Here is a 15,222-nt window from a genome sequence, read left to right on the forward strand (position 1 = left end):
CTATCTACTGACTTTTAACACTCCAAAATAGTGAAGAAATACTGTGAAGTATTTTAGTTTTATGGAATTGTCACTTGCAGCATGATTGTAGAAGTGAATAATACAAAAACATCAATGCCCATTTAGCTTTATTTTCAATAGAACTCTTAAAATTATACATCTTTGGTAGGTTAACGGTTTTAACCAAATATGGACATGATTGATGAAATGTCAACACCATATACAACAGGAGAAAACAGTGCGATGTTCCATTTGTCTGCCTTGCCTTCCATGTCTACCAATTATAGGTCATGTTACAAACACGAGAACTAGAATCAAGAACTCTGGTATGAACAGCCAATCCAGTTCATAAGTGAACAATTAAACAAGATTGAGTGGCTAAGGCATTGACATGGATCTACGCATAAGGAATCATTTTGTACTCCCGTTATTAAATGTTTTAACAAAAGCCTTAGCGAGCCATGGAGGAAATGGTAGAAACGGGAAGATATCAAAGGCTTCGCATTGTCAGCTTCTGTTTTTTGTTTTGTTTTTATACACAATATCAACAGCACAGTTTGTCTGTTGAGCATGAGTTTGGAAAGGAAATATTGCAGCATGTGTATACTATACACACCCAGACTGCAAATAAAATGTGTACATAGGATTTAAGTAAAGATGATACATAAAATAATATACACTTGAATTGAGAGTGAATATATGAGAGGGCGATAACACTTAAAAGTGAAAACATATGCTTCAAAAAAGGGAATATTGGAGTATAAACATGATAGTTACACAAGAAAAAAATATAGATATGGTAAAATACATACTAGATGTGTTGCTCATAAATAAAACACACAAGGGAATTTGGGAAAGGTGCATGAGACGGTACACACAGAGATGGTGCACACGGAAGAAAAAATACACACTAAGAAAATTTACATACATAGAAAACGTACATGTAGACGTTTGTACCAAAACGCACATAATATTTCTTGTGGCTTATTGCTAGTTGCTGTACCACTTATTACTACACCACCATTACTGCATCTTTACCAATGTACTATCACAACAGTGTCACCACTAATGCCTCTCCACCACTAATCACCCTTTTCATACAACACATGTACATTACTACAAGCACCCTATTAGTGGCATGAAGGATCCATACCACCAAAACTATGCCCATATTAATTCCAACACTGAATGGGGGGAGGAAGAAAAAGAAAAGAAAATCTTAGCCACAGTATCTTAGACCAGCACTGTTTAGAGCACCAAATTATAGTTTTAACATGTTTGGATTTTGGGATAACTGCACTATGCAAGTGCATGAATAAATTATTAATGTGCAAATAATTTTGAACATACACCCAGGAAAGCATATGCGTTTGTTTGCAGGTGTGTACATGTGCATGTATGTGTCATGCACAAACACGTAATTGTGTGGTTTTGCAGTATTGTAATTGTACATGTTTTATGTATACATATGTAGAAGAAGAAGGTATGGAGCCTATCCCAGAAAGTGCAAAGCTGCAGCTGAGGCCATCACCTTTGTCCTATTTGCTTGGACTATTGAGACAGGTAAGAAACACTCACTGCTGTGAATCGGAGAAAGTGCAGGATTTGAACCCACTACTAAGCAAATGTAAGACCAGCATGCTTCCGATTACACCACCACTGCACACACACACACATATATATATATGTATATTATGTACACACATATAAGCAACTTGTCCTCTCTGTGTTCCATGATACCCAAGAAGACAGATATAGGACTAGGGCCAATACATTGGGCAATACACCTCTCTCATCGAGTCTGGTGTTTGTTTCTCCTACAACATACATACATACAGTATGTACATATATATACATACACTATGTGCATAACAAGACTCATACATAGCTACACACATACAGGAATATGAATACATTAACATCGATAAGAAACATAGATTGATAGTAAAGATCGTTCTCCCCTTGAACAGTCTTTCCACGTGGCACTTGACTCGGGTTGTTAATAAAGATGAAAGCGCCATGAATTGTGTGGGGGGGGCAGTGTCATGATGGCTGGCATCTTTTTTCTTTGGCACTGAATAACAGACTCGTGTGAGATGGCAGTGCTGGAGCTGAGAGACAGGTGGTTTGGGTAGGTGTCACAAGTTAGAAAAAGAAAAGTGATGTGATTACAGTTCATTGCTTATGAGGGTTGAAGGCAATTAGTGACCCCACACATAGCGGCATACTCTAGGTTTCCTCCTGGCATAGTGGTTTTATTTGGCTGAAGGGGGGATCTTAAGACTTTCGGACTGTTGATAAAATGGGATGCCCTTTAAAGTTTTTGATTTGGCTGATCTACAGCTGAATCAAACAGTCTGGCATCAGTGAGAGGGTCTTAAAAGCATACCACCATGCTGACAAGTTCAGTGGGAGTTGCAAGGGAATACAAGCTGTAGAGATCAAGTCACAATGCGAACCATGTCATGGACTATTCATGACAAGGAGGTGGCATTTCATCTCCAGTGAATGGTGGGTATGCTTTTATGTTGTTAATGTGTTTGCGAGTATTAGTGGTAGTGATCATGTGGCGGACACATGTTGTGGATTTAGCAAGGTTGACTAATTCTGCAGCAGCGGATGGGTAGTCCACCTTTACCACACCTGGCTTCGACTTACTAAAGGACCACAACATTACACTGGGACTTGGAATAATAGAAATATATATTAAAATATATTATGCTGTCATTCGAGTTACAGTGCAATATAACTATAACTATACGACAATCTGTGTTATTAATATTATATCTGAGGGCATCACATGACTAACGTGGGTGGGAAATGTCATTTAGGAAGTTATGGGAGTCTTATTTGGGGCTCAATTAATTGGCATTTATAAAACAAAAAGGTCAGTAGGAAACTCATGATTTATAGTATAAATTACTGAAATCATAAAGACAAGAAAAAGAAATTGTTACATCACAGGTCAAGGTTATTCGTACTTTTTTCACCGATTTATTTCGTTTTATTTTATTTATTTTTTTTAATTTTAAGACAGTGAGGATATTACCAGCTAGTCATAGATGTTTATCAACAATTTTTTCTCCCATTAGCCTCTTCTACCTCTCCAGTTTTTTCTTGGACTATCCTCCTTTGCCATCTCCTCCTATTCCAACCCCTCTCTGTATTGTATATTTCACTTACCTTTTCTGTTCCAAGTCATTTTACTATTTCACTGGAAGTTGGTCTTTGATGTCAACGCAAAAAGTCCAATTGGCGAAATCCTGCACTGTTAATTCCATGATTTGTATTCTAAATTATACAATTTCCAAAGAAACCAACCTTGTTTCTAGTGCTATGAATCTAATTTTAGTTATTTACAGTATTTTGTTCTATGCACTTTCACATGAAAACCTGGAGAAATTATATACCCAGTCAGTTCTATTTGGGTTTCCACCCTTGAAGCAACTTGCCCTCCATCATTTATTCTGATCCCATCTCTTAAAATCAATCACCATTTTCACTAAATATGATCATTAACTCAACATATTGTTCTATCAAAACATAGATTTGTCAATCAGTGAACTAACTTTCTACATTCGTTTATTTGCTAGAAATCCATCCTAATTATTTTTAACCAAATATAACTAGCAACTACTTAAAAGTAAAAAACAATAACTTAAAACAAAAACAAACTCCCTGACAAATATTTCCAATATTGATTTATGTACCTGAAGCTACCCCTGCCTGAATTTTTTTTTTTCATTATACTGGTTTCTCATATTCAATGAATATGGTAAGGGTATCTGTACTAGATACTCCCCAATCACTTGTGTGGGCACACAGACCTTTCTTCTTTTCAACCATAGAATCATATACAATTTCCTCTTTCATACTTCCATGAGTGTTCCTCTGGTGTATTTTTTAATCACCCATTTATTTATTTTTTCATTTTTTTCATTCTGGTGTGCAGTAGCATACTTTTCCTTTCCAATTTTTCCTCACTGAGAACTAGACTGGAACCAGGCTCATAAATCTCATATTTTCAAGAATTATACTCTCTGGATGGTACTTTAGAGTAGAAACTCTAGAATTTAGACTCATCAGTAACAGATAATTAAATTGTTTCAACCAGAGCACAAGACACTGCACCTGTCTTCACATGAGCTCATAAGGAGGCCAAAGCTACTGTTCCATTAACTTAATGATGGGGCCTTCAGCAGGACAAAACAAGTTTCTGGATTCAAACGCATTGATTTCACCATGGTGGTCCTGATTCTGGATTAACAAAAATGTGACCATTAATCACCATCTTAGCCATCACTGTCATTGACACAATTTTTTTTTTTTTCAGAAACTACATGGAAAAATAAAGAGAAAAGACAGGCCGGTTTTTGTCTTTCTGTTTGTATGACGGATCAGGTTACAGGAGGACGACGATGACACTGACAACGTTGTTGTCGATTTCAAGGACGATTGTCTAAATTTGCCTGCCACAAATTGGCCAAGTTTGTATTGTGGAGAGGAGGAGGAGGGGTGGGGGGGATTATGGAGAGGTTTTAAGGATCTGGAGGAAATCTCGCATAGGAGAACCACCTGGGTTAGAGCAGCAGTAATCTAGTGCATTCAGGAGCTGCCTGCCGGTGGCTAGATGTCATTTTTGGGCTAGAGGACATCAATGTTGAGCTGAGTTGGGCCTGGTGAGGTGGCAAAAGAAGGGCGTCGGGCTACAACTTTGTGTGTCGAATGTTGTCCGTCCACAGGTTCTGGATGGTCATCGATTCTAGGCTGTTGAGGAACGAATCATTGTCTAGACTGATCGTGTCCTCCGGGCTGCCCTGCAAGGTCGAAGAGCAACACTAGTGATCATTAACATGAGATCCTTAAGGTGGAATTAGTGATCATTAAAGAAAATAACTGGGGGAAAATATATTATACCTAATCAGGCTGACTTGGCAAAGTTTTCATCAAAATTTGACAACAGAGTAACACTGATTAGGAATGTTGCCAAGAAAATTGTAGTTTAAGTATTACAGACCACTTATTCATGTACATTCATGAGGAAAGATCTTGCCAAGTTAGCCCGAGTAAAGCACAGCAATGCATCTCACTAATGAGGGAAACTATGTTGGGAAACCTTAAGTGGGTTTGAATATGATGTCTATAAGTCTGCGGGATCAGAGAGACTGTGATTATAACTTTAAATTAATCTTATCAGGGAGACTAAAACTATTTATCATAATCTTTCAATCTAAGGGTGATTCATCAGTTATAACTATTATATATAAGGATATTATTACAGTTTGGACCATGGACAATGAGAAGAGGAACATGTCTTCAAAAGAAGGAGCCTCCACACATCTGTCCAAGTATTTAACAAATGGGCACATCTTATTCCCTAGAGTCAACACCTGGTCTCTGGACTGGGCCAGATTTACAGTCATGGACACTATCATAATCCAAACAAAAATAAAGAAAACAGCCTACACTATCAGAAATATATATGTACAGTATATATCCCTCCAACTACATTAATTCCAAGAGGTTACGTCCCACAGCTTCAATCTCTGAACAAAACTAAAGAAAACAGCCTACACTATCACTCCAACTACATTAACTCCCAGAGGTTACATCCCACAGCTGCAATCTGAACTCAATAACAAACCATATACTGGCAGCTGATCTGAACACACACCATCCAATCTGGTGTACCACACAAACAGCAGACCAAAGAGAGCATAATATTCTTCAACTCCCTAACCTAAACATAATAAACTTCAGCAACAACCTCTCCTACACAATCAACAACCAATGTCCCCTGATATAACAATGTGCTCACTGTCCCTACATATTCCATGTGGACCATTGTGCATACATACATATATCAAAGGCTTTTTCCCCCTTACACTGGGGGTAGCAAAAAAGAAAAAGGCATAGAAACCACTCCCTCCCATTCCATTTCCTATATATTCCACTCCCCTCAACCCTCCTCCCTCCCTCTTTTCTTGGCATCTCCTGGATGACAGGTTATCCCTACATCCTGTCCACTGCCCTGGGTCAGAAGCAGTGTCGCAAGACACAGCACATCCACAGCAAGGCCGCTTCATCAAATCGGCAACCCCCCCCCCCCCCCCGAGGCCATTATGCAAAACTTGAAAATTATTCAAGAAACAAGTCAAATCAAACCTGAGAATGAAGCCAATTGCCCTTTCCACAGTAAAGACAAAGAAGGGGCAATAAAGAAACAAAAATTCTCCAGGATACACCAAAACCAGCTCTAAAGGACACCTACATACAGATACAAATATCCTCCCAATAGAACATCATATGAAAATGACAGGAACTGAATTCTAAGCCAGAATCTTAAACAACACATATCCCTCACGCTACATTTCACATGCAGAATGCAGTCGTGAAATTACACCAGTAGCATACTGCTCAAACATCTAAAACAACCTACCACCTAAACCACATAAAACATCTGCAGAGAAACGCGCATACACTCAAATAACTAAAGAAGCCCTTAAAGTCCACCAAACTCAATATTCCAACAATAAACACATATAAGATACAAGTCCCATAGAGAAAACACACTACACCTGACAAGAAGCATACTAGCACAACTGTACTCAGGACACCATCTGGCACTAAAACAGTACCAAAACAGAATAGGCCTGGCCGCTGATTCAAATTGACCCAAGATGTGGCCACCATGCAGAAGACACTGCCCCTCACAACCCCAAACCCCAATATCTCTTCTCTAAATGACTTATGGTCCCACCAGCAGAGCAGGCTTTTGCTGGTTTCCTGGAAGCCACAAGTCTGCAAGAGAGACCATGGTCAACAGATTGATAATTCCAATTTTTTTTATTTGGGATTTATTTTGTTAACTGTGCAACTTTGTAATCATAGTATATAAAATCATGCATAAGAATTATTCTACTTTATAAACAAATTAGCTGGAATGATACATAATCTCACTATACAGTAACAAACTTTTACTGATAGTGTTTTAGTATGTATCGTAGTTTCTTTAAAATTTCTGAGAATAAGAAATGGAATGATACATAATCTAACTATACAGTAACAAACTTTTACTGATAGTGTTTTAGTATGTTCTGTAGTTTCTTTAAAATTTCTGAGAATAAGAAATGGAATGTAATTATCAATGACTTGGTTAACTAGTCTCAAATGAAATTATACTCGGTAATCTTTGAATATGTATTTGTCAAACTAATTCTTAGGACAGTTCAGAGTAATTATTTTTTCCTTAAAGACTTCTGTTTATAATAGTAAAATTATGATAACTGGTGGTGTAAACTGTATCAATTTAGTTCATGCTGGGTTAGTTCAGAAATAACAATCTAGTTTTTCAAACATTTTCTAATCACATTACTAATCTCAACTAGTTAAGGTTATGATATACATTGTGACAGTAATCCTAATTAAAGAGGTGCTTCTATTAACATTCTAAATTGTTGACAACAGGGAACATATGCATATAGTATGCATATGTCTAAAGAACAAATTTTAGAATATGCATGCATAAACAAACTAGATTTTATGTTTGTATATCTTTACCTAATTGTAGTGTACAAGAAGGAAGTTGTGATTGTGGGTTCTGTCTCAGATTCTTCAGTTATTCCTAATTTTAAATCTATGTATGGTTCAAACTTGTGTATATCATCTAAAGCATTCTTCTCCTTCATTTACCTGGCCCCTTTAGCTATCTCATAGTCTTCATTACAGTAATAATTTTTTACAATTTCCTTCCCACCAATTCTTGGAACATGTTTACACCCAAGTTGTATACATAAAGAAATTTTTTCAATTTCTTCTAAAACTGGCAGTAGTATACATAATTTCTCCCAATGTACTTCCTCAAAGAACTATATCAAACATGAGAACTATACCCCACCTTCCAACTAGAATTCAAATGGTTCATCACTTTTTCTAATGAAACTGATAATTCAGGGAGCCTATAATGTCTGTTTTTTTAATTAAAGACCAATTCAATTGGAGCATCATTTCCTCACTTGGATTACACCTCACAACTTGTACAAGTTTGGTATTCATGTATTCTAATACAATGTTTAACAATTTTCCCAGGAATATTCAATTATACTTCTTTTCCAGTCTTCCCAACTGGCCTCCTTGCAATGACACTCTCCTACAAGGACTATTTTGTCATTTTGATCTTTCATTCTAAACCCTTGTCTTGGGTGGTATGTACACTTCCATGATGTCTTTTCTATCTGAGCCTAAGTTCTATTTATATACCAAAGGCTTCTTTCCATTTATAAGGGAGTAAGTCAGCCAAGCGGCCTTGCTGTGGATATGCTGTGTCTTGCGACACTGCTTCTGACCCAGGGCAGTGGACAGGGTGCAGGGATGACCCGTCATCTAGGAGGTGCTAAGATGGGAGGGACAGAGGGTGGAGGGGTGTGGAGTGTATTCAGGGATGGAATGGGTGGGAATGATTTTATGCCTTTTCCTTTTTGGCTACCTCCCTAGTAAGGGGGAAAAAGCCTTGGTATATGTACGTAAGTCAGCCAAGGCATGCACCCACCCCCACTCTCCTCTGTCACCAGAGAGCGATCTCAGGTTCTATTTTTTAGATAAAATGTTTCACCCTTGCCCTCACTTAAATTCAGTTCTTCCATTATGTCATTCGTCAGAACAATCATCACCCCACCCCAAATTCCCAATTCTGTCCTTTCTGTCTTGCCTCCAGATGGTGTACAGTATTTATTATTTCCTATCTTGCATCAATATTTCTTGAAAGCTTAGTCTTTAGTAAGCACAAATTATCATTGTGTGTGTGCGCATGTGAGTGTGTTTGTTTGTTTACCTAATTGTAGTTTACAGGAAAGGAGCAATGCTCATTGGGTCCCATCTCCTACTCTCCAATTAATCATACCTAGCCTCAAGCTCGTGTGTGAGTGAGAGAGAGGGAGAGGTAGAGATTCACCATGGTCTTGGATCACATGCTGGGCTTGTGATTAGGTATTATCCTCCTGGATGAGAGACTTCATTAACTTGGACATAGACTGATCTACAGGCAATGCTGTGACCTTATACATACACAACCCTGGCTTAAGAGGGACAGTAATTTGATATCTATTAAGATAAGTTACAACATAATTATCATTATTTCAGTTTTATCATTACTATCATGTTGCATCTAAGATAAATATATAACTATAGCCAGTTATCAATGTAAATGATCATCCCTTTTGTTGTTTATAATTGTTGACAAGTAATTAAGTCTGTATATTGATACTGATAGTAATGATAACATCGACATACCCAAGACATGATGGATCAGCAAAAACATAAAATAAGAAACATATAGGCTGTAATACATGCTTTATGTGGATTAATCATGCAGATGAGAGTGCAAGGAGTTTCCTTGTAGCTGTGCAGGTTATGTAGGCAACAGCATATGTGTGTCTATACATTATTACAGTTGAATTTTTGACAATCAAGATGCAGGCAGGTGTACAAGTAAAAAAAAAAAAAAAAAAAACAGCAGTGAAGGTAGATGGTAGGAATAATATGCTGCCGGCAGCTGGAACAACTGAACAAGCAGCTTGGTTTACATGCTGCGTACGACAGGTGGAGTGCGAGCAGGTGCGAAGATATGTGGTAGATGATGAAGATTGTATAAAGCAGCTGATTCAAGCTTGTAGAGTATTAAGAAATGAATAGTTTCTGTATGATTTCATGAAAAATAGGTTAGAAAGATATTTGGAAATGCAGAATTATGTTATATTATGACCCCAAGAAAATACTGGTATTCTTGGAGTATGCTAGATGGTTGCTGCAAACTTTGTCATTACTTCGTTATTTGACATGATTATTGCTCAAAATATCTCAAACTGAGAAATAAAAGAAATGGTACAAATATGTATGGCACCAGTTTTGAATCACATCACAATCACATTACATTCACTTCACATAGTTATAGTAATACTCAAGTATTGTACATGCATGAAGGAGAGTCCATCATGAAGATTACAAAAATCTTGTGAAAGGTTCGTTCCTTCACCAATAATTTTAAGAATTATTTCCCCACCCTTCTTTCAAAACCATAAGATTCTGTAATAATCATTACTTTTCTTAGGGCTATGGCAAATTTGAATACAATTGAATTTTCTTATAACTGACTAACAGAGGAGAGAACTATTTGTTAATGAAGATTTTATAATGGATAACCCTATTACATTGCAAAAACCTCATTATAACATGCATGAGACAAGAGTATAGTACCTTCAATTGCTAAATTATGGTAGAAATTACTGTTAGTGAATTTAAGTGCAATTATGAATACTAAGGTGAATTAAACATTAAATCTTTACACAATAAAGTCCTATACTAACCTGTTCACACTGGTATATGCAGTACAGACATTACAGTACTGTACAAGTATCTTAACATGGATCTCACTGAACTAATAGTATGGACATTCATTACAAAGCAGTAGAATGAGTTCATTACAATACAGGTACAAGTACCTTAAGAGGCAAGACTTCACTGAAATAACATGTAGTACCAGGAATTCACTGAGAAGCTGCAACAAGTAAAGCCACAAAAAAATGTCTGCAGCAGAGTGCACAGAGATAAGCACATCTGTGCTCCTCCCACACAAACATGTCTTGGCTGGAGTTAATGGACATAGTTTGTTCACGCTGGAGATAAAGATACCGGACCACTAAACGAGGTGCATTAATTATGGACAAGATTGCTTTTTAACTGGAAGATGTCCATACATCTTTAGGCCTCTGGATAAAGTTCGTTATATAACTGACAAGGTCCATTATAACTTAAAAATGTATGCATGCCTTTTAAGCATCTTGACAAGTTTTGTTATACAACATACAATGTCCATTATAATGAAAAAAGTGTCAGCATATCTGATGAATCCTTTAAATCTAAATACCCACTACAGTGGGTTCTATCAAGTTTATGAAGACCTTAATTATTCCAACAGGACATACATCCTTCTCTTTGGGTTTGTAGATCACTCAAAGTAGTATATGTTGGTAAGTAAATATGTACAAATGGCTCCAAGCATTTTGAAAGATACATTTTTGTTAAAATAAAATATTATTGAAAGTAATATCAGTGACCCATAATGTTTTCATTAACATAATGACAATGGTAACACATCATATGAGTAACACATAGATAATACATAGTGGTAACATATCACATCACATTAGTCATTAAGGAAAAACCAAGATCAATTTTGGCTCAGTTGTGTTGATCATGATTGTGAAACATCTATGCATTACACAAGAATTTTTATCTTATTTCCAAATATCTTTTATCCTCTTCACTACAAAAGCTGAACTAGAACATGAAAAAAGCCCTCAACTCCACAAGCCATCCTAGAGCTGAATCATCCACTGGTCTGCTTTAAGCTTGCAAAAGAACTCTTTGCAATAATGAAACATTGTGGTTAGATCCACTTTAATAGATCCACTTTCTGCCACAATTTTTTTCTTCATCTTTTCTTTTTCTTCTCTCTCCTGAGAGACCTGGAGACCTGGTGCCAGATATTACATTGTGATCTTTAAGACTTACCCATGAGATATGACAACAAGAATATGAAATGAAGATGATGGTTGTGTATTAAGTATTTTAGGTAGAGTAAATCATGCAAATAATTGCATATGGATTTTGTTTTCGCTCTATTTCTAGCCATGGAGAAAAGAAATCGATAGTAAACAGTCGAGGACAAAAATGTACAAGCAGCATGAATGAACACTGGCAAATGCAATGTCACACTGCTGGACATTAAAACAAGGCCTGACTTATGAACACCTGCAAACAGCCTGGCCAGGTTTGTATTTTATTTATCTTTTAGTAATGTAACCGTTTGATTTATCTTCCTAAATTTTGTTTTGTCTATTATTCTGATGTGATTAATTTATTCCTGTGTACTTGACAGGTTGAGTCTTGACTGGTAGGAAATGCTTGTATTTAAAAGTACTGCTGCAGATACTAGTGCATGATTTATAGTTTGTAAACTTGTACATTTACCAAAGTGCATTACATATTAGAATGCATTACAGCTCAATATTTATTCTGTAAATTTGTAACATTTGCTGGATCTTTGAGGTAGGTAGGAGTTTGGTTGTACTGGTGATGTAAGAGATGTTGATGGTTACATGAGGAAGCACATATCACATGCTGTGACAGTCATACAGTCAATTTTCAGAAATCCAAAATCATTATTTCAAATGCAGCAAAAACCCAAAGAGATTTTTGCCAAAAGAGAAAAAATAGTATTCTATGTGATGACATTTTTCTAATGGTTCTTGAAAGTTATGATCATTTGTATTCGGCCGTCTACCTCAATAACTTTGTTGCTACATTGCTGCAATTATTATTTCAGCACTCTAAATTAGTGGTTATTGTCAGTGTTGCAGGAAATCCATAAAACCATTCTGCAGGGTTTTCCATAGTCAATACAGGCTTCACTACTACATGTAACAGTAAAACATCTCTAATGCTGACAGCGAGACCACTTCAGGAGCAAGATATCCCAGTGAGATGACAGGCCAACTGATCTTTTGCAAAGCATCTGAGGTTGCAATATCCACAAAGAGCATGAAGATCACTAAATGGGTTGTCTACAGCCTTCTACAGTAAGGTTTCTACATTTCCAATAGGCATTGTGTATCTCTCTGCAAAAGATTCGCTTGGTGCAAGTACGTGTTCACCTCTTGAACGGAGGACCTGCTCACAATTATGTGTACTAGCATTACTGCCGTGATCTACTTGGATGGGAAGGGGAAACTTCTCGCTACTACTGCACTGCCCTACCGCAGTCAACGTCGGTGTTGTTATTGTGCAGTATTGCTGCCGTGACTGTGTTGCCTGGGGAGGGCTGCTCTGTTGCTCGGACTTACTGTTGGTCCACAATTTGTTGACGGCGAGTGGAAACACTGTGGCAGGCACACTGGGGAACTTTGGCAACGTTGGAGGCTTCATGTTCTTCATGTTCAACCAGACCTTCGGGATAAGAGTTTGTGCTCAGCCTTGAGAGTTGAGGTAACTGCAATACACTTTCAGGAATAGTTGATAGGACTTTACTTCAACACTGGCATATCCCTGGAATTTATGTATATTTTTTTGTGGCCAATGTCAGACAAGGTACTAACAATGGGTGGCTGCTTGTGGTGGTCCTACAAGCTGAACAGCAGAACTGTTCATTATCTAAACCTGTCAAACCCCTCACCTTACTCAGAAGGTGCTGTGCTGTCTCCAGACTGCCCAAGATCTATCTATCAATTTCAGCTGTTTTTCTTACACCTTTGTGTACATGGAGAGCTGACAACTGGTGACTCTTCCTCTCCTATTATTTTCAGCCAGTGACAAAGAAATGATCTCACAATGATACAGTACAGACTGCCTGCTGAGCATGGTTCCCTACAATCAAGAAACTCAAGTCACTCTACATACTACTACTACAAAAAAATATGAATAATAACGACTGGATACACTAGAACCATCCCAACAGAACACCTACATGCTGAAACCAAAATCATTCCCAGAGCAAAAGCCCTCAATCCCTCCCATCCACCCCATCACATAACCCAAACACAACCAAATGAATGGAAAAAAAAACTATATTCTACTCAAATATCTACATCCTATCACTTATACCTTACAACATATCCATCCCAAAACCACATATACACTCAGATTACAAAAAAGCAAAGTCCAACCCACGAACTCTGTACTTCGCTAATCTTCCTCAAAACATAAACCCAAATGTGAAATCCCTTCCACAACATGCAAGAACCATATTGGCACAGTTGCATTCAAGCACCACCCAAGTGTGAAACTGCATCAGCAGAATAGGCTTGATCACAGATGCAATCACCACGCAGAAGACACACTACACCTCATCCTACACTCCCCTACTCTGGCTTTACCTAGACAACAACACACTATCTTTTCCTTGAGTGACTTGTGGACCAATCTGGAACATACATGGCATCACTATTTGAGAAATATGAAAGCAAGCTGAAGATTTCTGTATGACAAAGTCCAAAGATTTTCATGAGTCACATTGACACCAACACCAGTTACCTGCTAGTGATGGCCTTACAAGATGGCTAATGGAGATCCCTTTCCCTGCTGCCGCCTAGTGCCAAAACCTGTAAACATCCTCCACCTTGAGTTACATTCCCTAGTAATTAGTTTTTAGACCAGGTCCCATGTATCTATCAACCTAAACTATTTTCCCCCTATTTCTTCACTGACAACCTGCAACTGCTTCCTTTCTCCAGCAACAGAAACATACCCACACTAATACAGTAAGAACAACAGTCCAACATTTATTTTCAAAGGGACCTATAGAAGGACGAGGAGCCTTCTTCACTTTAGGGCTGCAGCTTTCCAGTCAGTGAAAGTCAAGGTGATAGTTATTATCATTGCAGTAACACTATGTCCAGATGAAATTTGGGTGAAAATCAGTGTATATGTTCAATTTTTGGTGTTATTGTGTGTATGCATGCATCTGTGCTTGTTTCTGATGTCTGCAATGGTTAAGGAAAGAATAGCAGAAATATTCCTGGTAGATTCATGAACAGGCATTTGAAGAAATGTTTTTTATAAGAAAAAAAAAGTGAGAAGCTCTGTACAAGTGTGACATTATGACAAATGAAAAATAATTTACAACAGAAGTGTAGTGCAGAAATATTGTGATCAACAAGAACTCAAGGTAGAAGCTTAGCCATGCAGTCACTTACTTCAGAACACAAAAACACAAAACAAAAACGTGTCAACGAAAAGCATATGCTCTCATGCAACCACGTAATCAACAAAAACAAACGCTACAATATCAATGCGCAGTGCACCAGCACAGCAGTGAAGCCATGCAGCAGTGACCTAAGCTGCGGCCAGGGAGAATAGGGTGATGAAGGGATATGGGGGGAGGGGGAGAGGGAACAGTGAAATCGTGCTGTGCCAGTGCTTAGTGCTGACCTTGGGCATATCGAGGTGTGAGTTGACGTAAGAGACCCGAACCTGGTCATCGATGTATCCGCCAGAGTCTGATCCGGCATAACCTCGGTCTGAGTTGAGCACCTTGGGTCTGTTCGAGCTCTGCTGTTGGTAAAAGAGGAAGCCTGCTGCTCCTGCAAGACAGAAGTTGGGTTAAAGTGTTTACAATACATGCATTCATATATACTGTACATAAATATGGATTGGAGGGAATCCAAAGTA

The 15,222-nt window shown here is 37.8% G+C and overlaps 1 protein-coding gene across 9 annotated transcripts in view; it reads right to left on the minus strand.

The window, feature by feature from the left end:
- Positions 1 to 111: 111 nt before the first annotated feature.
- Positions 112 to 15,222, minus strand: part of LOC143037892 (uncharacterized) — a 233,689-nt gene continuing 218,578 nt past the window's right edge. For 4 of the 9 annotated variants that reach the window (XM_076206527.1, XM_076206528.1, XM_076206533.1 and 1 more), the window contains 3 exons: positions 14,983 to 15,134; positions 12,900 to 13,002; positions 112 to 4,838 (listed from right to left, as the gene is read on the minus strand). In XM_076206527.1, the coding sequence (XP_076062642.1) occupies positions 4,783 to 4,838; positions 12,900 to 13,002; positions 14,983 to 15,134 (311 nt within the window). In that variant the 3' untranslated portion in view covers positions 112 to 4,782. The remainder of the gene's footprint in view (positions 4,839 to 12,899; positions 13,003 to 14,982; positions 15,135 to 15,222) is intronic. The other 5 variants (XM_076206529.1, XM_076206534.1, XM_076206535.1 and 2 more) reach the window with 5 other exon arrangements.

This window comes from Oratosquilla oratoria, chromosome 23 (genome assembly GCF_046742065.1).
Source record: "Oratosquilla oratoria isolate Oo_2021 chromosome 23, ASM4674206v1, whole genome shotgun sequence".
NCBI lineage: Eukaryota > Metazoa > Arthropoda > Malacostraca > Stomatopoda > Squillidae > Oratosquilla > Oratosquilla oratoria.